General features: G+C 31.9%; 1 protein-coding gene and 1 long non-coding RNA gene across 3 annotated transcripts in view; one reads left to right on the top strand and one right to left on the bottom strand.

The window, feature by feature from the left end:
• Positions 1-26200, bottom strand: part of CSMD3 (CUB and Sushi multiple domains 3) — a 1311859-nt gene that overhangs the window by 57394 nt on the left and 1228265 nt on the right. For both annotated transcript variants that reach the window (XM_038555367.1, XM_038555366.1), the window contains 8 exons: positions 23350-23538; positions 22824-22970; positions 20044-20232; positions 15320-15505; positions 13598-13792; positions 10237-10410; positions 3454-3627; positions 751-924 (listed from right to left, as the gene is read on the bottom strand). In XM_038555367.1, coding sequence (XP_038411295.1) covers positions 751-924; positions 3454-3627; positions 10237-10410; positions 13598-13792; positions 15320-15505; positions 20044-20232; positions 22824-22970; positions 23350-23538 — 1428 coding nt within the window. The remainder of the gene's footprint in view (positions 1-750; positions 925-3453; positions 3628-10236; positions 10411-13597; positions 13793-15319; positions 15506-20043; positions 20233-22823; positions 22971-23349; positions 23539-26200) is intronic.
• The window catches only part of LOC111098528, a 39864-nt gene that overhangs the window by 3250 nt on the left and 10414 nt on the right, over positions 1-26200 (top strand). The window contains exons 2-3 of the long non-coding RNA XR_005368563.1: positions 10241-10325; positions 13633-13761. This is a non-coding gene — a long non-coding RNA (uncharacterized LOC111098528). The remainder of the gene's footprint in view (positions 1-10240; positions 10326-13632; positions 13762-26200) is intronic.

A 26200-nucleotide genomic window follows, 5' to 3' on the forward strand; every position in this document is an offset into this window, starting at 1 on the left:
CAAAGGCAGAAGCACTCAACTGCTGTACCACCCAGGCATCCCTATAGTAGCATTGAAAACAAGAGCCAAACTATAGAGAGAGCCCAAATGTCCATCGACTGATGAATGGATAAAGAAGATGTGTATATATATATATATAATGGAATATTACTCAGCCATCGAGAAAATGAATTCTTGTCATTTGAAATAACGTGGACGGAGCTAAAGTATATTATGCTAAGTGAAATTAATCAGCCAGAGAAAGACAAATACCATATGATCTCATTCTATTGTGGGATTTAAGAAAGATGAATATATGGCTAGGGGAAAAAAGTATAGAGGGAAATAAGCCATAAGAGACTCTTAACAACAGAGAACAAACTGAGGGTTGATGGAGAAAGGGGGTGGGGGATGGGCTAGATGGGTGATGGGTATCAAAGAAGGTACTTGTGATGAGACTGGGTATTGAATATAAGTAATGAATCACTAAATTCTACTCCAGAAACCAATATTACACTGCATGCTAAGATTTTGTAAAGCCCCCCCACCCCAAATAAAACCTGCTAATTTTAACTTTTAAAAACATAAGATAAAAATTAAGGAAAAAGGAAAGCATAGCTAATGAGAGGACATCAATATTAAATCCTTTTCTTTTATTAGCTGAAAGCTACTTCTATTATTCTGCCTGAGTTGTTTCAAAGGGTGTCCCCTGTGTTCACAGAAAGACACATTACCACCGTGCCCTGTGCTGGAATATAATTAGACGTTTACCTTTGCACACTGGTGGAGGATGGCTCCACTGTCTGTTGGCCTGGCACTGTGCCTTTGTTGGTCCTTGCATAACATATCCAATATTGCAAGAGAATGTCACCACATCATTAAAGTTGAATCCATTGCCACTTGTTCTTCCATAAATTGGACTACCAGGGTGACCACAGCTAACAGCTAATAGCAAGGGGTGGGGAGAGGAAAAGCATAAAGCAGAGTATTTGGTTATCAGCTATCATTTGACAGCTAATCATTTCAAACAACATAAAAAGAAGACCACTTTTACATGAAAATATATTTAAAGTACTTTTACTATTGCAAGGGAACAGTTTAGAATTCAAAGATATCAGGGAATGACTGAAGTTCAACTAACTAGTTGGTAGCAGAAAGGAATGATACTGAACCTATTTTCCTTTTCTAGTTGAGTTTATGAATTGAAATCCCATAAAGGCAGGTTTTTTATATTTAATTTTGAAATAGTTTAATATTATTTATGCTGTTAATTTTTATGAATACTAGATTGCTAAGGAAAGTGTGAAGAGTTAATGGGACTATATAATGTAAATAATAAAAATAATGCATGGTGTAGTAGAATTCTCCTTACTATTTTGAGATACTAATATTAATACTCTCTAAACCCATCAATCTTACTGGTTTATTTTCTCACAATTGATACTTGATAATTTTGCACAATTTTGTTTGGAAATAATGTATCTATACTTAAATGTTTTTAGGGTTATAGTTCTATTCTAGATTTTATGTAGTGTTAGGCTTTTCCCAAACACTCTGTATTTCTGTTTTATTGCATATCTCACTCTATTAATCAGAGCAATTCCAGTAATAGTGCTTCATAATTGGCCACAGTGAAAAACCATAGTCACTTTTAGTACATTTGAAATGACCTAAGAGCAATTATTTTTCAGCTGTATTGTTAATGTCAACCTACTCATTTGGAAATTTAACTGCATCTTATTCTTGTTAAAATTATCAATAAAGAAACCAGTTTTACCCCAAGGGCCAATTTTCTTTTATAGTCTCAATTATTCAACAAGAAAAACAGTGGTATTAGTTAGCTATGCCTAAATCTAAATGAAAGGGAAAAAAATCTAGAACAGACTGAAGCATATTATGCTGACTTTAAATCATTAGTCTGTGTGTGTGTGTGTGTGCATGCCCACATGTACATGAGTGCATACACAGGCATGCACACACACACACACACACACACACACATCTTAGAAAAGTAATATTGTTAACTCTATGTCTATTATTCTATTAAATTTCAACACCTGAAGTATTTTCCATGGAACTAGAACTTCAATAAATATGTGTTGCTTGAATTAGAATTTGACATTGAAATCTATAAATATGGATGTAATTAGTCAAGAGTAAATGAAATATTTCCTCTGAATCCATGCTAAAAGTCCCATGCATTATTTATTTGAAGGCTCCAAAAGCTCTATAGTATGATTATATGATGTTAAAGTTACAACATATGTGTTTATTCTCTTTTTCTAACACCAATTTTAATATAAATCTCAGTAATTGTGGTGGAAATGATCAGGAGGAAGAAAAAAAGAAGAAACAAATTGATAAATGCCTTTCTGGTACAATATAGGAGAGATTGTGATGTGAAACACAGTGTGTTGGTGGAGAATCAAGGGAGTAAGCAAAGCAAAAGAATTATCAATATTCAACTCTATTACTTTTGTATTATTACAGTCATAATAAATGTACAATGGGCAATCTATGCTATACACATAGAAACCACAGAGCATCTGTATTTAAAAAATAATAAAGTTTTTATTTTACAGCCCACTTTACTCTTCATATGTGAGCTCATATCTGATCTTTTAACTTGAAAGATCAGATAGATTTTTGATGAACCAATGAGAGATATTATTGAAACAATTTCCAAATTACATAACATTGCACAATTTTGTAGGAATTTTAAAATAATGAAAAGTGTGCTTTAAAACTAACTTTTAAATAAATTTTAAATATTTCATATAAACTGTTATGAGAAAATATAATTACATCAGATGTGTACATGTATTTTTGATGCATTTAAGAATAAGATGGATTTTGAAGCTAAAAGGGATGATAATTATTAATACCTTTAACCATTCACTTTATATATAAGGGAATTAAGGCCTAGAGTGATTAAATGATCTGTATTAGCTCATATAATTAGTAATGGAACTGAAATGAGAACAATAGTTCTTCATATCATGTCTGATGAGTTTTTTCTTCCCTAATTATACTCCATCAGGATCCGATTTTGATGTGACAGCTATAGCATAATAATTATTAGAAAGAAATTATCCAAAGTATTTTCCACTATAAAAAGTTTCATAAAAAAAAAAGTTTCATAATATTACATGATGACAATATTGATGCTGCTGCACAATGGTCTCAAGAAATTAAATCCTTATAAGTTAAAATTTGTCAAGAATATACCTTCCATATAGGAAAATACACCTAATACTGCTATAAATTTATATTAAATACTAGAATAGCTAAACTTATTTTCTTGTCTTTAAGATAAAACATAAATAATAACAAACATTCTAATATTTTCTTCTATTTTAATGGTTTTATGGATGGTTTTATGTGTGTGTTTGTGTTTATATCTTACCTAAGAAAAAAATATTGGTAATTATATGAGACCAGAGGCTTCTAATTACTTCTGCCATGCTTACTTACGCACACAGGATGGGAGCTGACCAGACCAATTGTGATCCTGTTGACATATTCTCACTGAAGAACCAATCAATCGAAAACCAGGATTACATTGATAAACAACTGTGTCTCTGTATCCATAATTTTCTCCAATAACTTGACCATTCACAATGAGCTCTGGAATTCCACAGTGACCCGCTGAAATGGGTCAGAAAGTAATATTTTTAATATTGTGATCTAAGTTTTATTTGTGTATTTATATACATATATAACATTACCAAACTTTTAAAGTTTATTTACATGCATGCTACAAATAATGCAAACATGATAATATGACATAAAGACAACTACAAGATACTCAGCAAAATGCCAAATACTTAGGAGTTAAAAGAATGTGTTACTTCGAGTAACACTTGAGTCTAAAAGAAGTTAGAAAACATTTCAATCTGTGTATAAATAAAAATGTAACATATCAAAGGAATGCACTAAAAACTGTTTAGTGAAAAAATTTATAGTGTTAAATGGTTTTATTAGAAAGGAAAAAGTTATGCAATCAATGAGTTAAGATTCCATCTTAAGAAGAAGAAAAAGAGAAGCAAAATAAAGAAGAGAAAATAAAGCCAAAGTAGATGAAAGGATATATTGAAGATAGTTACAGAAATCAAGGAAATAGAAAATAGAAAATAATAGAGGACATTACCTAAGCTAAAAAGTATTTAAAGATAGCAACAAAATTGCTTACCTAGCTAATTCTACTTAGCACACACAAAAAAGAGAGCAAAAAATTACCAATAACAGAAAGGAATGAAATACCACTAGAAGCTTACAAAAATTAGAAATAAGGTAATATGAAGGACAGTTTCATGCCAATATATTTAACAGTTCAGAAAAAAAGGGCAAATACTTTGAAAATTTTATACCAAAGCTAAAGTAAGATAAAATAGAAAATATGAATAGTCCTTTATTTATTAAAGTACTTGAATTCTTTTCTTTATAAAGATTTTATACATTCACTTTAGAGATAGGGAGAACATGCACATGTGCTCATGAGCAGCGGTGTGGGGTGCAGGAAGGGAGGGGCAGATGGGGCAAGAGAGGGTCAGGCCGACTCCGTGCTGAGCTGGAGCCCAAAGGATCCCATGTCCCAGAGATTATGACTTGAACCAAAACCAAGAGTCCCATGTCAACCTACTGAGGCACCCAGGTGTGCCCAAATTTTTTTTAAGTAGGCTCCACACCTAGTTTGGAGCCCAGCATGGGGCCTGAACTCATGATCCTGAGATCAAGATCTGCGCTGAGATCAAGAGTCAGACAATTAAACAACTGAACCACCCAGGCGCCCCCAAAAGTACTTGAATTCTTAAAATCCTTTCCACAAAAAACACTGAGGCTCAAATATTTTTTACTGTTTTAACCAAACATTTAAGTTTAAAAAAAAAATTACACATACTCTTAGAAAATAAAAAAGAAAGGATTACTTCCTAATTTGTTTTATGAGGTAATCACAGCCCCAATAGTAAACCTGGAAGACATGAAAAATCAAGGTTCTTCATGAAAATAGATGCAGAACTCCATAAATTTTTAGAAAACCAATCTAGAAATATACAATAAATTAACCACTATAATATGACAGAGTAAAAGAGATCGTGACAAATAAACAGAGTAAATGAAAAAACAAATGGGATTATTTCAATAGATGAAGAAAATGCATTTGACAAAATTCAGTAACGATTCATGATGAAAACTAACAATACATTTAGAATGTAAGGGAACTTTTCAACCTGATAAAGACATCTGCAATATTATGATTTATAGGAAGAAATATATATTTGGTCTTGGTCCCTGTTTCTGGCACAGAGTTCTTAAAACCCTTGGAATTTCCTAAATGATGGTAGTGTGTGTGTGTGCGTGTGTGTGTGTGTGTGTGTGTTTTGTTATGTTACAATGAGGTGACTTTAGGAATCTTACCAAAGTATGGAGGCTGAGTGCCAGCCAACCATATGATTAGAGGTTTCGAACTTTAAGTCCCACTCTTTTAACCTCTGGGGAGAAGAGAAGGACTAGAAGATGAATTAATTGCCAATGGCCAATGATTTAATCAATTGTGCCCAAGCAATGATGCCTCTATATAAAAACCAAAAGTAGTTCAGAGAGCTTCTGGGTTGGTGAATACAAGAAGATTCAGGAGAGTGGGGACCTAAGAAAGCATGGAAGTTCTGCACCTTTCTCACATAACTTGCCCTATGCATCTCTTCCACCTGGCAGTTCCTGAGTTATATCCCTTTGTAACATACCAGTATCTAAGTAAAATGTTTCTCTGAGTTCTGCAAGCCACTTTAGCATATTAATCAAACCCAAGGAGGGACTGGGTCATAGGAACCTGTGATTTAGAGTCAGTAGGAAGCACAGGTAATAGGCTTAGGACTGGCATCAAAAGATGGAATGGAAAGCAGTCTTATAAGATTGAATGTTTAGGGGCATGTGGGTGGCTCAATTGGTTAAGCATCTGCCTTTGGCTCAAGTCATGATCCCAGGCTCCCCTCTGAGTGGGGTTTCTGCTTCTCCCTCTCCCTCTGGCCCTCTACCAACTCATAGTCTGTCTCACTCTCTCTCAAATAAATAAAATCATTTTTTAAAAGATCATTCATTCATTCATTCATTCATTTAAGAGAGAGCAAAAGAGAATCAGACTTCCCACTGAGCAGAGAGCCTCACATGGGGCTTGATTCAGGACCATAAGAACACAACCCAAACTGAAGGCAGATGCCTAATTGAATGAGCCACCCAGGTTCCCCTCAAATAAATAAAATCTTAAAAACAAAAACAAAACCTAAACCTTTAATCTAAGGAATCTGATGCTATCTCCAGGTAGATAGTGACAGACTGAATGGAATCATAGGATACCCCGTTGGTGCCCAGAGCATTGCTTATCATTGAGAACTGAGTTCCTGAATGCCAAAAGAAATCTAAGAAAAACCTCCAGCTAACATATTTACCAATGAAATAGTTAATTTCTTCCTATATAGGGAACAAGACAAGGAGGTCCACTCTCACCAGTTCTATTTAACATTGTTTGGTTGGCCCTATTGCAGTGCAATACATTAATAGAAAGGAAGAAAGAAAACATAAATTTGGGAAACCAGAAAATTAAAACTATTCTAAACTTAGATGATATATATGTAGAAAAATCCTATTTTAAGAAAATCCTAAAACTAATAATTTAGCCAAGTTTCAGAATATTAGATAAATATTTCAAATAATTATATTTTTATATACTAGCAACAAATAATTGATGTGAAAATTTAAATTAAATGGAAAATGTAATTAAAATGAACAATTTCACTTATAATATTAGAAACACACTAAACATTTTTAGCAATAGACAAACATGACCTCTATGCTAAAAATACAAAATATTGTATTACAAAGAAAAAAAAAAGGACTTAATAAATGAATGAACATACATATTATGTTTATTAATTGGAAGACAACATTCTTAGATGTCAATTCTCCTCAAATAATGTATGGATTCAATGTCACCCTGGTCATAATCCTACTATATATTTTTAAAAATAAAAATTGAAAAAAAAATAAAATAAAAATTGATAAGCTAAGTCTAAAACTTACATGAAATTGGAAAAGATATATAGTACCTAAAGTCATCTTGAAAATTAAGAACAAATTTGAGGGATAACATACAAAATTCAAGACTTATTGTAAAACCTAGTCAACAAATGGTGCCAGATACTCTTCCAGAAAAAAACAACCTCAACGTTACTTTGTTCATTATACATACAAGAATAAACCAAAGATAAATCATAGATATGAAAGTAACATCAAAAATATAAAGCTTATAGAAGAAAATATGAAAGAAAATCTTTGTGACTTTTGGCTGAGTAAAAGTTTTGTAAACAAGACACAGAAAGGAAGCAATAACCAGGAAAGATAGACTTTAAAAATTGTTAAATTTCTGCTCATTAAAAGAAGAAATAAATAAGCAAGTCACAAGCTGCAAGAAAATATCTATAAAACACATAATAATGAAGGCCTTACAACCAGGATATACACAGACTCCTACAGTTCATAATAAAAGCCAATTCAGTATAAAAGATACTTCACCAATTTACAAAGAAAAATTTACGAATGGCCAAAAAGCTCAAGAAACTGTACTATATCAGTAATCATCAAGACAATGCATATTAAAATGCTATAAAATACCTTTATGCACCAAATGGAATGGATAAAATTAAAAGACTGGCTATACCACATGCTGGAGAAAATGTGAGACAAGAACTATTCCGGGAATTTTACTCCTAAATCTCTAAGAGGAATGAATACATATGCTCACAACAAGACTTTTCCATGAATATTCATTGCAGCTTTTTTCATAATAGCCCAAAAACTGGACAAGGGTCAGGTGTTTATCAATATGGGATTGACCAACATGTGGCATATTCATATAATGGAATTTTACTCAGCAACTAAAAAAAATAGTGATACACACAGCAACATGGAAAGATAATGAAAGAAGTCTTACACAGTATATAATTTAGAATTCCATTCGTATGGATTTCTAGAAAGGGAAAACTAACATATGGTGAAAAAACAATTATTGTCTCAGGGTTGGGGGGAGCTGCAGGTTGACTATACAGGGCCATGAGGAACCTTTCCAAGGTAATAGTAATATTCTATAACTACAAAGTGATTTAAGTTAGACAGTTATACACATTTGACAAAACTCATCTAATTGTGTGTTTATGAGATATAGATTCCATTGTATATGCATTTTGTCATGGTATAAAAAAAGAATCAAGAAGAGTAAGGAAATATTCAATTCTTGGTAATGATATGCACACTGAAATGTTTAGCAAAAAAGTGCACTGTATTCTGTATGTTACTTTTAAATGCATCCCCAAAAATGAATTAATGGATTGTTAGAGGCCTGGAAGAACAGATAGACATGTGATAAGGAAATATGACAAAATGCTAATTGTAGAACCTAGGTGGTGGGCATAGAGACATCCATATGTCAAGTGTCACTGTCAAGTATTTCAACTGAAAAAACTCATAATAAAATGCTGGGGGATTAGGAATAAATATACTTTATTTAGAGAAATAATTATAAGCACTACTAGTGGCCATTCTTAGCTGAAAGTGTCTATGGCTATAAGGACAAGATTTTTTTTCAAACATGAGAATGACTGGGCTACATTAATCCTTGAAGTCAAGTTCAAGCATAAGATTTTATGATTTGCTTATTTGGCAATTGCACTTTCCCTCTATCCACATCTTTTGTACTTCATATTGAATGTCAACACCACATCCTCTGCAATGGATGATGATGTTGTCTTCATAGACTGAGAGGTAACGTTTTCTTAAAATCTTCCTTTGTGCCCTATCTCTTCAAAAAACAGAAACAGGATTCTTAACAGGTGAATAAAACCACCCTCTATATGCAATATTCAATAAATAACACACAATATACAATAATAGCTCAAGGCATAAAGCCATAAAATATAGTATTTCAAATTCAATTTACACATACATTTTGAAGTTTATATGTAGACTAAGTAATCTGTAATTGAAATCTGCATAATCAAAGTCAGTTTAGAAGCTATTAAAAATATTTTGAGTATTTAACCCTATATAAAAATATAAAGACTCCATTTTGTACCATTTTTATATGATATTCTTACAGCTTATTCAAATATACATGCTCTGTAATAAACCATTGTTGCTAGACTTCCAAGTATACCTATTAAATATGCCTAAGGGAGGATAAAAGGATTTTAATCAAAATCTCTGGCTATACTTTTTAAGTTTCAAATAATGATTGCATTACCATGAATATATTCAAGTTTACAAGTAAAAGAGTATGTATCTAAATTGCTATAGACATCTTTTGCCCTGCCTCATAGTCTTAAATATAGTAAATATTTAGAGACAAAACTTGTCCACATTTAGCAATACCCTGTTCATAATAATCAGAAATTCTTAAATTGGTAAACCAAATATGATTTCTTGTTCCCAACAGACAAGTGAATAATTATTAGAACAATTTTCATTATGTCTAATTCAGTACTTCCTGTCCTATCTTGAAGTCATTTTGGAGAAAAACAAAGCATAAATCATATCATTCTTTTAATATTTAAAAATTACTGAAGTCTTTGAAAAAAGATAAAGCATAAATCATAATATTCTTTTAATAATAAAGAAGGAGGGGCAAGAAGAACTAGCTGCTTCAGTTTCTTTAACTGAATAGTTTTTTTTATATATATAATGAATTAAAAACTCTTTTTGCCTAAAATCAAGTTTGAAAAAATATATTTTAAAAAGTTTAATAGAAAGTAATATTACACATGTTAAAATCTTATGAAATTAAAAGAGAGAAAGATTTTAAATGTGGGAATCGTTTTTCTCCTTGATCATTACCTTAAGCAAATAAGTGAAAGGAGAATGGACTATGGTTTAGAATGAATTAACTGCTATGGTGATTAATCCAGCTGAGTATGCAGACATATAATTTTCAGCAATTAGTTTTCAACTTTTTATATTTTCACATGCCTGGAAGAAAACGTCTCTCCTTAATGACATAAGATTCTCATTTGAAATACTAGTTTATTAACTTCAAGAGTTATCTGTTTATAGCTTTTCTACCATGAGACATTTTTAAAGTTAAACTTATTCTGGTTAGCATCCTTACTAAGTCAATATAAATGATCACCTCTTGTTATGAAAAAAGGGCTGCCTCCTTTCCAGAGGTGAAGGTTGGGGTATGGTTGATTAAAATGATTTAAAAATCTGTACCTAGGCACCTGGTTTCAGATCCACTCCAAAGACCTGAAGAGAGACATTCCCGTACGGCAGAGCCCACAAGCATGAATCCTGAATCACAGGTAAAGATGGCTGTAGAGCCATACGAAGTTTGAGTTCCAATCTTATTTCCATTTGGAGGTGTAGGTAGTTCTCCACAGGAAATAACTTGTAAACAAGAGAAAAATAAAAACAGTTGAAGACATAGTCAATGTGCACTTGTAACAAAACCATGCATTTAACATTTTGAATTCTCTATGATCTGACATATTCACAACTGAAATCAACACTTATAAAACATGTTTGAATGAATGTGAAAATGCTGCGAAAATAGATGACATAATCTAAAATTGATCCTCTTAGAGTTCTCATAAAACCTTCTGAGTGACAGCAACATGTAACGAAGCTATTTTTGCATCTTTGCTTAGCCAATCTGGTCACTCAGCAGATTGTTGGAAAAGAAAAAAAATCACAAAATGAGAGAAAAAATAATTCACTGGCCCCAAATATTTCTTTGCCTTATGAAGTGACATGGGAAAATCATTTTGACATTCCTGAGACAAAGTTTCCTCTTCAATCTGAAACAATGCTTAGTATAGGAATACCTCACCTTGGCAGATAGAACGCCTTTACAAATGGAGGGCTTATGACAACGCTATGATGAGTAAGCCCATGAGTGCAATTTTTCCAACGATATTTGCTCACTTTGTGTCTCTCGGTAACATTCTGGTAATTCTCACAATATTTTAGACTTTTTCATTATCATTATATTTTTCACTGTGATGAGTGATTACCACTCGCTGAAAGCTCAGATGATGGGTAGCCTTTTTAGCAATAAAGTATTTTTTAATTAGAGTATAGACCTTGTTTTTTTTTTTTTTAAGCATAATGCTATTGCACACATATAAACTACAATATAGTGTAAATATAACTATATGCACTGGAAAGTCATAATTTATTTGACTTGCTTTATTGCTATATTAGTTTTACTGTGGTGATCTGGAACTAAACCTGCAATATTGAGGTAGGTTTGTGATTATAAGTAATTTTTGTTGAGCTCTCCACAGTCTATAAAGAAATTTACATGTAAAATATCATTTGATTTTCACAAAAACCATTAGATAGAATTAATTTCAACATTTTGTTTGCAGGTTTTAAAAACTGAAAAAAGACATTGAGCCACTAGGTCATTTAGAACCCAGATCTTATGACTCCTTCATACTTAAAGGCTACAAATGAAATGTCTTTCTTAAATAAAAAACAATAGTGGATAATGTTTATTTAGTGCTTATTTTATATCAGATTCTATCACTAGTACTTTAAGTATTCTCAAAACAACTATGAGGTAGATGCAGTCATTATCTGAATTGCATGTACTAGGATAAGAACACATGGTAGTTAACTAATTTTAATAAGGTTAAACAAGCTTAGTGGTCAAGCTCCAGAATCAAATACTTAGCCACAAGCCCACAGTGCCTTATGCTGGCTCTAGCTCTGGCTTTCAAATCTAGGCTTTAGGCGGTCATTACACAAAGAAAATTTGCAAACTTTAAATCATTGCATTACAATTTTAAATGTAGTGATTGTTTTGAGCTAATTTCTTAACAACCCTTTGAGAGATACCAATAGCTATATTATTAATATTAATAACACTATTTATATTATTTTAATTTAAAAGATGAATAAATGAAGAATCAGCAAAATTGCTATTCTTTCCATTTTCTCAATGAATTGCAATCCTTAGATTCCTTATCTTTCCCAACTCTTACCTGTAGGCAGGGACTTCATTTTATGTATCCCTTAAACCCTTTCATATCATAGATCATCCCTTAAACCCTTCTATATCATCACAAAAGAACCAAACATTTGTTGAAAGCCTGATTAAATTAAATTTTATTGCAGACAATTTTTTCCTAGCTCCCTGAAATACCCCTATCCTACATGCTTGTATAAATGAAATAATAGTGGAAGAACAATGAAGCTAGAGGAAAAGAAGGTTTCTAGGAGAAAATGTGAAACAATAGGGAAAAATTTTATAAGTAGAGATACCATATTTTAGAATATCACAAGTACAGCTTAGACATCTATTTTTGAGATTTTAATTCATCAATATGATTATCTTATAAAAAATGGTAACCCCTTATATGGATATTAAAAACAAATTGCAAAATAGAATATTCATAAGTAAAATAATAGTAGATACTTGTGTACTTATCACATTTACGCCACTGTCTGCTGTGTTGAACTTCTTAGTCATCATAATCATAATCCTATTTTGACTTCTGATTCCTTTTTAGTTTATTTATAGATTATGAGTGTTTATGTCATAAACGCTATACAGTTGTATTGGATACAAAATGAAAGAATGAATTTTCAGGCTAGCATATTTCTTGGCACAAAGTAAATACTTAATAAATATAGAGAAGGAAGTTCAAAGAGGCTTCAATATATTTCATCTGAATATCCTATGCTCAGTTAGCTTATCTATATCAGACATCAGTCATTTAATTATAAGAATGCATGGAAATAGAATAATATGTGCAATTTGATTCAATAAATATTTATTGAGATCATGCTGTGAATCAGGTTCTAGCTGATATTTTCAATATAATATACCATTAAATATTTATATTAACTACAAGATAGGTATTATTGTAATTTTCTAGTTTAAGAAATTTGGGACCAGAGAAAATAAACATGACATAATACAGTGATTAAGAGCTTGGACTGAATCTCAGTTCTCCACCATTTATAGGCTCTGTGACTTGTGTGAAATGATTAAACCTGGGGCTCAGTTTCCTTTTGATAAAATAAGTGTAATAATATCAACTACTTCATAGGATAAGAACTGAGCAATAAATGAACTGAAACATGTAAAGGGCTAAAAGCAGTGCCTGGCAAGTTGTTAAGTATACAATAGGCATTATCAGGTTGTAGTAAATGGTAGACTTTGAATTCTAACACAGGATTTCTGTATTTAAAGCCTATGCTTTTTTCATGACCATTTACTCAAAAAACGTTAAAGAATTTTTAAATTTAATGAGGATAAAATGACCTTTTTAATAATGTTATCTTGGGCACTTGAGTGGCTCAGTCAGTTAAGCGTCTGCCTTCAGTTCAGGTCATGATCCCAGAATCCTGGGACTGAGTCCCACATCACACTCCCTGCTTTGCTGGGAGTTTCCTTCTCCCTCTCCCTCTGCCTGCCACTCCCCTTGCTTGTGTTTTCTCTCTGTATATGTATGTCAAATAAATAAATAAAATCTTTAAAAAAAATAGTATTTGGGAAAGGAAGTGATCAAGCGATTCAATCAAGAATAGCTAATAAAATAAGTTTAGCAGAGTGGATACTTACTTTGGCAATATGGTCTTTCATTTCTCCAACTCCAGGTACCATTAGGAAGACATTCAATAGAAGCAGGACCTAGTCCATGATAACCAGGATCACAGCTGAAAACTACCTTAGTTTTGTATTCATAATGGGAGCCATTCACAATTCGCCATCTTCCATGTTCCAAGGTAAAAGAATTGATGCTTGGACATGTAACAACTACACAAAACCAAGAACATAAATATTAATCATTCTTATCTGTTCTACTTCTTAACTGTATACCTATCCCTTTCTTTATACCACCACTACCTTAATTCATTCATTACTGTGCCAAACAAAGTGCTTTAGCATTTTTAAAAATTTATTTTCCATTTTAATCTTTTCCATTCCCCCAATTCTATGGTATTTCTGGTAATTCCTTGAATATGTTCTGCTATTTCACACTTCAAAGTCTGGGTACCTATTTTATTTACCCAGAATCTTTATACTGCCTTACCTCTACTACTCTCCTTTTCTTCCCCCCACCCCCTTTTTTTTTGGATTATCATATCCAAATTTATTTCTTAATACAGAAAGACATCATTCCAATTATATTAATTTGTTAAAATTGCCTCTTTTCTTTGAAGTTGACTTAAAAGTATTCTTTTTGAAATTTTTCTTCCCAACTTTTATGAGAAATAAATGACAGGATGTAAAAAAAGGGAACTCTAGTACAAGTTGGTGGGAATGTAAACTGGAACAACCATTATGGAATATATTTGTAGAATCAGTATAGAGGATCCTCAAAAAATTAAAAAGAAAACTATCATATGATTAAGGAACCCCAATCTGGGTATATATCCAAAGGAAATCAGGATCTTGAAGAGATATCTGCATGCTCGTGTTCATTGCAGCATTGGTCACAATAGGCAAGATATGTAAACAACCTATTCTCATTAATTTAGAAATTTTGGAAGGACCATGTTTTGAGGAAATCTGTTTTATGAAGATGGTGTTTTTGTGCAAGAGCTGTGTTATAATTTGGCTAATTCAAAATTTGTTCACCATAATATAAACAGAAGCATTATTAAACACCTATGTTAAGATTGTACATAATTTAACAACTTTCATTTTAAATGAAATAGCAACTAAGTTGAAATGGTAGTATTAAGTGAGAATAAGTCAATGTAATATAGAGACAAATTAAAAACCTTATTTAAACCAACATTTTCCAATTCTTTTGCTACCAAATATTTTAACAGAAGTATTTCTATCACCATTACATAATATTCATTTATCTATTAAAGTAGTAATGAAAGCAATGAGAATGTTCTAAATGCAAGTAACCTGAAGAATACTGACAAAAGTTGAAGGTTATGGATCATTTCAGCAACATCTTTTATCATTATAAAAATCAGAGCTGAATGTACTAGGATATAGTTTTATTAATAATAAATCTTTAAATTTTTTCAGTCAACATGTTGACTGATGGATGATTTTTTACAAAATGAGCAAAACTTTGTTATGTAAAATAAATGGACTTTAATTTTTAAATAAATATTCTGGAGTTTCCAAAAACAAGTGAAAAGTCCTTATACTGTCTTCTAATTGTTCATTGTATAAGACAGCTTAATTAACCTTCATTTCTCTCTCAGATGTCACACTTCATTTCAGGGATTAGTTATAAAATGTGAACAATACGTAAAATTTTAAATCATACAGATGCCAATAGATACACAGATGACACCGTTTCCTTAACACACATACCAACACAGCGAGGGGTCTTGTTATGATTGCTCCAAGTTCCATCTGATTGACATATGGCAGTGGTAAGTTCCTTAGATGATAATCTATATCCATCATTACAAAAATAGGTAACTCGGGTTCCTACCAAGTAGTCTGTTGTGAGTATTCCTCCATTTGTTGGAGCTTTAGGAATCCCACAGGAAATTGCTAGAATGAATACATGTACAAAATCATAGAAACAGAAAGATTCTTAATTTAGTAGATAAGTCTCTTAAATTGTAAAGCATGTAAAACTGTTTGGGATTTTATTAATTCCTCTGAAACAATTTCAGAATATCTCCCAGAAAAGCCTTCCCAAACCATAACTTTTTGAATAATTTATTTCAAACTCCTATTGAATGTGTTTTTAGATTGGTGAATTCATACATTATTAATGCTTTATTTCTGGGTTTTTTACTTGGTTTCTTGTCAGTTGTGTGTATTGTTATTAGCATTCATACAGGTTATATGAGAATGAAAATTGGGTAAATATAGTGTATCTATGGCTAATCTATAACTGGGCCACCACATAGGAAGTTTAGTCAATTAATTTGGCGGAGGATTATTAAAGACTGTAAAGGTGTTGGTAACTTATACTCATCAGAACTTTGGCCAGGAATACAATGCATAGATGCACAGATTTACTTTAACTAGAAGCTGGATACTGCTTTGTCTTTGGTCCAAACTCTATGTAGTTGGGCACCAGCCGTAGAATATCATGTGTATCAACATGTTTATTAAGTATAGGGCTTGCACATATTGTCTTAAAACCTAGGTTGAATCATTCTGCATGTCTTAGAAGAATCATTCATTGACATGTCTTAGAAGTCTTGGTTTTCATCTATACTAAATCTGATTTACGTGTAATTAGTTTTACCACAATGTGATAATTACAGTAAAAATTTTTATTTATTATATATTAGGCATTTTCACATCTTAATAAATTCAAATGACTATACAGATACACTCTAAGATTGATTTTTTGCCATCTTTGCTCTACAAGTAACACAATTTGTGTCTCCAAAAACAAACAACAAACATGCTTTCAATGAATATAGTTGGCAGCCAAACCCTGATTAAAATTAGATTATTTGTATCTTTTATATCATATTCAGATATATATAAATACTTATACACATGTCTGCACAAAAACTAGTGTATCTGAATGTGGGTATAGCTCCAGAACCTGCTGGAATTATGTAATATCTGATATATGTACTGTATTCCATAAAATCAAAAAATGTCTGAATTCTGAAATATCTAGTCTTCTAGGTTTCCTATAAAATATTCTAGACTTATAACTACATTCTTCTTATATCAAAAGAAATAAAGAACAGAAAGGTGTGAGTTTGGTTTTAGTATTTACAGACCTGTGTTCTAGTTACCTTTTATTTAAATCTAAAATTGTTTCTATTTTTTTTTTTAGAAAACCTACCATTTAGATGTTTGATTTTAATTAATCCATGTGAATTTCACTATGAAGTGAAATATATTAGTGAAATCTATATGAAATTCACAAAATTGAATGGCAGACTCCTTACTGGTGAGCGTTTTGATCTTTTGTAATCTGATAACCTGCAAATTATGAACAGCAAAGCAGCAACATTGACTCAATAAATCATATAAGCAATCTCATATAATTATGTTATTATCCCTGCTATTTAATTATAGAGCCTCCAAAATCATGTTGCAAATGTAAATGGTTCCCTGATGTCTGTTCAAGCAATGTTGATATTTCCACTTAGGACTTTTGGGAATTTCAATTTGTAATAAATCATCTCCCTACTGAACCCCACTAAAGACTGTGTATTTACTGATTCAAAAAAATCAACTATATATTATTGGAGTAGTGTAGGTTGAACTTAGATCAAAGTATAAAAGAAATAAAATTTAAAAAGATTCCATATATGTAGTTAGTATAAAATGGCTATATTTTAGACCTAAGAAAATGGCAACATGCTCAAATGATAGGACAATTATGCCTGTGAGTAGATTACATCTTAACTTCTCAGCTATAGAAAGAAAACAAATCAAGTTTAAAAGAACCATCACCACTGAGTGATTGTCATAGAGGCTTTTCTACAGAGCTCTCAATAGCACAGATTAAAAGTGAGGCAGGGAATGCAAAGAAACTTTCTACATAACACTGTACAATACCCAACTGCATAGTGGGATGAGACTGGTCCAATCCCTGAAGGAGAGGTAATCAGTGATGTGTAGTTAAATAGATAAAACACCGACCCAAACTCAACTAGAAATAGCAGACTAAATTTTCTTTTACTGTGCTCACATTGTGTAACTGTTGCTCAAGTAAATATATGTTAGGATGTATAAGGAGACTGAGGAAATAAAGCTTAAAAATGAAGAATTTAAACAAACCTGGAACACAACAAAAATTTGCATTATGTGAATAGCTCTTTCCAATTACATTTAACCAGTTCATTGTAATTAGCTAGGCTTAAATACGGATAGGTCACATACAATAAAGGTTTTTATTAACTAATTAATCTTTTAAAATTGTTTCAATGATAATAAAAGATCAATTTTGGAAACGGCTCCTTGGGTCATAAATATATTATCATTTTACTATGCCGAAAATATTTTTTAACTGCATTTTGATTTAACTATTCTAATTATAGAACTATTTTAAATCGAGAACAATGAAAAAAATGACACCATATGTAAATATCTTATCATCCATCAAAAATCAATGAAATTATACAACTGACTATACAAAGCAGTTTCAAAATTTCATGAAGTTTAGGATATTTTTCATCTTGGGGATCCCTGGGTGGCTCAGCGGTTGAGTGTCTACCTTCCTTCCATTCAGGGTGTGTTCCTGGAGTCCCAGGTTGGAGTCCCACATCGGGCTCCCTGCATGGAGCCTGCTTCCTCCCTTTGCTTGTGTCTCTGCTTCTCTCTCTCTGTGTGTCTTTCATGAATAAATAAACATTTTTTAAAAAAAGGATATTTTTTTATTTTGACCAATAGGCTATTATTTTTACTAAAGATTTCTTAAATATTATTTTATATATCATCTTATATATCTATGTACACATTACACAACTGAAATGTACTAGTTCAAAGTCAGATCATTTTAATATTTATTTAATATATATAGTTTAGAGGTTATTGTTTATATGTTTTTTTAATTCCCATGATTCTGAAATTATAAGATCAAAGATTCTTTTCCAAACCACTTCTGGAAAATACTAAGAATTTGTGAATACTATTCATTACTCGAAGAAAAGCAGATGTTTTGATAGTTTTCTAAAATCTATCTATTCAGCATGAAGTCAGCTTTTTCAATGTTGATAACCCACTAAGGTTATGAATTTTCACAGAATTCTAATAAGTGATTAATGAATGTTTCCTTCATCAACAAAATGAGGAAACAATAGTTCTTTCATTTCTCATTTATTTATACATGCCTGTGAGAGTTATCTTTTCATGAATTAAAATTACAGTTTAATAGGTAAAAGAGCCCATTTCAGATGTTTGGTAATTATCTATGCTTATTTTAACTTGCTGTTGTTCAATTTTAAATTTTAATTGATCTATTTTATATTTTATTTGTTTTATATAAATTCCTTCTGATAAATAGATTATAGGTAAGACCCATTATTTATAACTGAGAATATTCTGTATTTTTTAAAATGAGGGTTTTTTGCTGCTTAATACACCTCTACATGCTGGCAAGAATAAATAAAATATAAATTTAATTTAATATGGACAAAATAATGTGATATGCTAAATATTAAAAAAAATTTACAGTCCAATAACATTAGACTTCCTTGTTAACTTATGTTGCTCTTCTCTTCATGACTGCCAAGCTAAGAGATTAAACTACTTTTTAAAAACAAGATCTAGTTCAAAGATCTAAAATATGCCATTTGTTGAATAAGAAGCTTGTCATTCTATTTGCTGTAACAGGATACAAGGCTCAGAAAGTGCTTCAGCTGTTAACAAAACACAAATGAAAAGGAAAGACATATCTCTGTTAAGTTAGCTAAACAGTGAAGAAAAATGTAACATGGTGCCTGGCTACATTCTCCTCTTTTAAATTTGTTGCTTTGAGAACACATTTTTTGCATGCTCAGAAGGAGGTCAGTGACCCTGCCCGTTAATCCTCTCTTTCTCTCTGCAGACTCCACACTAATGCAATCTCCAGCTCTGGATCAATTATTTTCTGACAACAAAGTAATGGGAATGGTAGATGTGTGAGTTAAGGGTGTACAGGTGGGGGCTCCTGGGTGGCTCAGTCAGTTAAGTGTCAGACTCTTGCTTGTGGCTCAGGTCATGATTTTAGGGTTGTAATATTAAGCTCCACGTGGGGCTCTGTGCTGGGCTTAAACACCCCTTAAGATTCTCTCTCTCCCTCTGCCCCTCCCCACCCCACTTGCTCATGCATGATCTCTCTCTCTCAAAAATAATTAATAATAATAATAAATTTTAAAGTATGTACAGGTGTATGAGTGGTTAGAGTCAAGGCATTAATCACAACAAATGAAGAATAATAAAATAACATGTCTCACTATTCTCAAATTTATCATTCTGCATTTTTAAGTCTTATTTTCAAAAGGGGCATCTATGGTATGCTTCTGAATATTCATATTTTTAGAAGTTTCAATGACCAAAATGAAAAAGTTAAACGGGGTTTATCTTTTATTAATGTGTGTATCCATTTGGGGGATAGTATACTTCACCTTGACAAGCAGGGACCGGCGCATCCCATGCATGATACCCGTAGGGAGACTTTCTGCACACGGCACTGCTTTTCCCCACAAGTCGGAACCCTCGGTCACAGGCCCAGCGGACCACACTGTTCAGCTGTCCACCTGTCTGACTGATAATGTATCCATGAGGCGGAGATTCTGGTGTGCTACAGTAGAAAGCTTTTCAAAAGACAGAAGAATCACTGTATAATTAATGAATCAGAAATTCTTTATAATCCAGCGTTGTAAAAAACTACAAGTGAATACTAGTATTTAGAATAGGCTAATTGTGGGGACGTGTGGGTGGCTCAGAGGTTGAGCGTCTGCCTTTGGCTCAGGTCATCATTCCAGGGTCCTGGAATCGAGTCTCACATCAGGCTTTCCACAGGGAACCTCATCTCCCTCTGCCTATGTTTTTGCACCTCTCTGTTTATCATAAATAATAAATAAATAAATAAATAAATAAATAAATAAATAAATAAAGCAAAAGTAAAATAGGCCAATTGCCACTCAGGTGAATTTTATGTCCTATGAACATCATACAATTTTCTATTCTCTTGGCAATCTGTTGACAAACTTTTGGGAGACAAAACTAACTCTGAGGGCAGCCCCGATGGCACAGAGGTTTGGCGCCCCCCTGCAGCCCGGGGTGTGATCCTGGAGACCGGGGTTCGAGTCCCAGTCCCGGCTCCCTGAATGGAGCCTGTTTCTCCCTCTGCCTATGTCTGTGCCTCTCGCTCTCTCCATGTCTCTCATGAATAAATAAATAAAATCTTTAAAAAAACAAACAAAACAAAACTAACTCTGAGCTTCTTATCATCACAGAAGTCTTCTGTATTAAAATATACATATTTTTTCCTTAACATCCCGGTGGTTCAAAAGCTCTACAAATACTTCAGTGAATTTTGGAGGCTGTACTCCTCATCATCAGAGGACCCAAATGCCACAATCTTGGTAGTAATATTTTAGAACATGTTGTTTACATGTAACTTTGAAGTGATTTCCAGACACCTAGATCATGTTAGGTCACACATTTTATTTTGGCTAATGTGTAAATAGATAGACCACCACACACACATTCCATAATCCTCTTTCCCAGTTTATTAAAGAGTTTCCATGCTGTCAAGAGTGCTTACATATGGTGATAAAAATGTCAATAAAATAAAACTTTCTTCATCTTCTGAAGTCTGAAATGTCAAAAGATAATGTCAAATGGCTTTTCATATATATGTACTTTTAAGACTATTCAGCCTGGCAGGATCCATTTGCCCTTTGAAACTTCAATGTATTCATCTGAGAAAAATAAGACTTTAGGGGTAACTAGTAAGAAAAAGATTGGGTTTGGAATGTGTATGTCATAACGTGTTATTTCTAAAGGGAAAATATACAATCTGTCAAGTTATTCTTGGGGTTAAAGTGGTGTTTTCAAAATTTATCATGAATATCAACATAAATAAAGGTTATGTCTATAATGTAGACAATTTATTCTTATAATTGGTTTAAATAATTTCCCTTTAAGTTATTATAATCATTAAAACTACAATTTAATGTGCTGACTTTTAAATTCCCTCTTTGGGCACAAATTTAATAAAAAAGACTTTTATACAGCTCATATGACAGAAACATAGATCCAAATATGAAAAAAAAATTAATGACTGGGGCATATATTTGAATTTTTAAAAACATTTCTTCTTCGCATGACTAATAAAAGTTTTTTAAAAATTTCATACAAATCTATTGTAGGATAAAACTTGTATACATATTAGTAACATGATGTCAGTGACAAGTCAATTCTATGTAAAAGAGGAATTCTTAATAAATTAAAATCAAGCTATCATCTTGCAGTTTTAAAATCAAAGTAAATAGACAACAGGTGTTTTATTTGCATATGATATAAATGCAAATTTATATAAATTAGTAAATATGGAAGTTTATTTTAGGAACTAAAATTCAAAATGTATTGAACCCTATGCCTAGAATTGTTTGGCTAGAATTGTTTATAAAATATTTATAAAAGTAATTTTCAGCTGAACTGATTAGCAATGACCCATGGCTGGGGGAGACTTGGTCTGAGCACTGTATAGAAAGAGACACCTGATTAGTTCTGAAATATTCTTTTACAAGCACATACCCATGCCTCTGACATGATTTAGGAAAAGTAAAATTTAAAAAAAAAGGAATATAATCTTTGAACCTTGAAGAACTATTTATATACATTTATATATATATTCACTCAGTGAAAAGAAGTAATGACAAAACAATTCTTTTTCAAAACTAAAGGTTTTTAATGATGTCCGGTCATTTCCCTTTGGATATTAGACTTATTTATCAAGTATCATGAATAGATGGACACTAATAAAACAACGATTTTTACCATTGTATGTTTATCTTTTGTTTGACCTTATAAACAACTTATTAAGTAGGTCAGATACACACAATTGAGTGACAATGTTATTATTTGTTGGAATTCAAGGGAAACAAATCTATTGAAGAAAAAAACATTGAAGATACCAGTTTAACTAATAACCAACATATAGAAGTCATCAATACCTAAGTGATTTTAATCATTTCCAAAATCCCAAGAGAGATGTACAATTATCATGACAGTGGAGACACTGAGACAGAGTTTATATAAATTGTTCAAGAAACTTCAGTGGAGGAACTGATTTAGATTCATGTCTAATTGAACAGTATCTGTGTTTATGTTCTGTAGCCACAACCACAGTGAGGATGTAGGTAGGATGTGTACTGAAGTTGGAAGTATCACATACCTATATATCTTATCCGGAAGCCTTTTTTGTTATTACCATGATCTGCTGACCACTGGAGAAATACTTCATGACCATTGCTTGTTATATTAAAAGCAGATGAATAATCGCCGCTGAGGGAAATAAGCACTGGACTTTGAATATTTGGTCCTTTGAAAAGAAAATTATACAGATTAGGCATAACTGAATAATTATGTTCCAATTTATCTTTAATATTTTATAAATTTAGAATAGTATTGTACATAGTGACATTGCCCCAAAACCAATTTATTTCATCAACAGTAACTTAAAACACAGTATCTTTGTTTTAAACAATTAATTCCACAGCTGAGGTATCTACAATTTGTAAAATAATGTGCAAACCACAGTTTTCACATGGTATGTAGAGAAACAGGATGTGGATACTTCTAAAAATAACTATAAGAGAAAATAAAATCATATAAGCAGTTGTTTACACTGAAGGTCTGCATGTATAACTAGAGTATCTGAACTGAATTTATGAATATGCATAAAAATAAACCATGGTTACCATCATACACCTGAAGAACATCAAATTCCTTTTCTGTCTGGAAGAATTCTACAAACATGCTGATATTATATCCTTTTTCTACTGAAATGCTCCAGGCACACATTTGAAGATTTGGGTAACTGTCAGGATATCCAGGGCTTAATATGACTCCTGTAGAATCTAGCCGTAATTCATTGGCAGGGCAGAGCACTATCAAAGAAAGATATCATTAAATAATGCCAGTGTTTTAGACCTAAGTGAAAACTGCATTTCAAACACCTGGTACTCTGCTTTCAGGTTTAATAAGTATAAGGGAGACAATACCTTGAATTATGTGTTAGAAGAGATAATTTGTATTAAGCTTGCAGTTCAGAAAATGGAGGAATGACCCAAAAATTATGGTACTGATTTCCTTTTTTTTTAATTATATGGTAGATGCATTACTTTTCTGTATAATAAATACATAGCTAATTAAAAGCTAAGACATTTATCTCCTTCAATTTCTTTATACTCTTTCCCTACTTTTCCTTTCTAGTTATGTCCTCTCTCCCTGCCTCTCCTGTGTATGTCTTTTTCTGTCCTTTTCCTTCCTTATTTATTTATTTATTTATTTATTTTTTACTCACTCTTTTCTCTCCTCAAACTTTAACTCACTCAGGTATGTAGGGCCAGACAAGAAACTGTACTTCTTAAGAGTATTCATTCCAGGCAAGGCTACTCCTCATCTCAGAAATGTGGGCAAGCCATTGAAGATTTAACACAATTTTAGGTTACCGATTATCATTCAGTTCTTTGTGCAAATGAGCTAGGCTTGGAAACACCAAATATAGTTGCTGGAATATAGATGACTAGATGAAAGATTTATATATTCATCATTTCCTAGATGGAAGGACAATGAAATATTTTGAGTTATAAAGTCTCCATGTAGTATAAGGATGGAAAAGAATAAGTAAACTGTAGATTATGGCAACATATAATTGCTCTTTGATGAAGTTAACAATTTGAAAATAAATAATTCAAAAATTATAGCCACTGTAACCAATATTGATATTTGGAAATTGACTATAGAATATAGCATAGTTAAATATAGAAAAAAAGCAGCACAAAATATAGAATATAGTAAAGCTAAAACATATTAGAGTTGTTTTCTTTTTAAATTTTTGGGCTTTTACTTCTGTTTCTTGAACTTCAATATGAAATATTTGCTTCTTGGATATGATTTGATGATTTTTCAAAAATAAATAAGTAAATGGTAGCAGGTCATTCTTAGTCTAAAAAGAGAAACTTAACCATTGTTTTTCACAAAATGACAAACTAATAAATAAAAAAATTACCTTGATAGCTGGAAATAGAATGGAAAATTTGAGTCACATAAGAAGAACAATCATGAATATATAGCTATGGAATAGTGAAATGATAGACATCTATAACCATATGAGAAATTGAAGTTAATTTTAAGGAAGAGTTTACTTAGTGTGTGCCCAGCTATTTAATATTTCTGGAATGCTTAGCTAAGTATCTTTTTGGGTGACTAAGCTCATTACTTTATCACTAAAACCATTTAGCAACTCCATAATTTGACACAGCCTTCCAAGTTCAGTCCTTGCCTCCTCCCCAACTCTGTTTCCTGCTGCCCGTCCACTGAAATGAAATGCTCTGAACATATTGAGGAACTACTTACAGCTTTATGAACTCTGTACATTCCTTTGTGCTTCTGTTTCAAACATCCTTCTTTCATCTGCTGCATTTGAAATGTTAGTGCATTTTAATGCTAGATGAAGTGTCTTGTCTTTTGTGAAATATTGCCTGAACCTCTCCTTCATCAACCTGAGCAGAATTGTTGATTTCTTTCGTGGTGTCTCCGTAATGGATGCTTCTATTATTGCAGTTAGCAATTTTGTGGATATTTCCTTATTTTTTTTTTGGTCTCCCTTTCTAGGCTTTGGTTATTGAAAAGCAAATGCCATGTGTTATTTAAGGTGTTGGAACTGATATTCCTTTTTTTTTTTTTTTTTGGACCCAATATTCCAAACTGAGCAAAATATTCTGTATTACTTTTGAAAAATTGATATGATTCAATATGATATACTATAAATACACAAGCTATTTTCCTACTATCCGATACATATCAAGAAGTCCAATAACTATGAAGAATAAGAGAAATATTTATTGTGACTACATGTTAAGACACTGTGAAGCACCTTTTGTGCATTATGTCGCTTGTCACAACTTTAGAAAGTGTGTACAATTTTTACCCCCATTATACATATGAGGGAATTGATGCTCAGAAAGTATAAAATGCACAAAGTATCACAGGTTCAGCTGCATGAGCCCCACAATTTTAACCATCAAATATACCACCCATTTTACTCCATTTATATCAAACTCTTTAAAGAACAACACATTTAGAATTGCTTCTCATATTTTAAGCATGATACAGAAAACTAAAAGGATAAAGAGAAGAATAACAAAATTGATGCAGCCCCTTTTAGGAAAAGTGAAATAATAGTAAATAATTTAAAATGGACTAATTAATTCTGACAGATCCAAAAAGAATGACTATTTTATCAAGCTTGTGAATTAAAGAAAAAAAATGTCAAGTCAGAGTTTTGGCTTAGAGTGCCTGGTCAATTAATTTATATAGAAACACTGTAAGCTAATTCTAGGGATGATTTATTACTTTTTAGCTTGTATACAAGTGCCATTATGAGATAAAATTAGTTTTTTTTTTTTTTTGTATTCTCCATACTACATAAATAGGAAGAGATGCTATTATTTATCTATAGGAAAATCTGACTTTAGAAACAAAATATTGAAAATCTGAGAGATGAGAGATTATTTAATGGTTTAGTTATCTGGATTGTTTTAAATT

This window comes from Canis lupus, chromosome 13 (assembly GCF_011100685.1).
Source record: "Canis lupus familiaris isolate Mischka breed German Shepherd chromosome 13, alternate assembly UU_Cfam_GSD_1.0, whole genome shotgun sequence".
Taxonomy (NCBI): domain Eukaryota; kingdom Metazoa; phylum Chordata; class Mammalia; order Carnivora; family Canidae; genus Canis; species Canis lupus.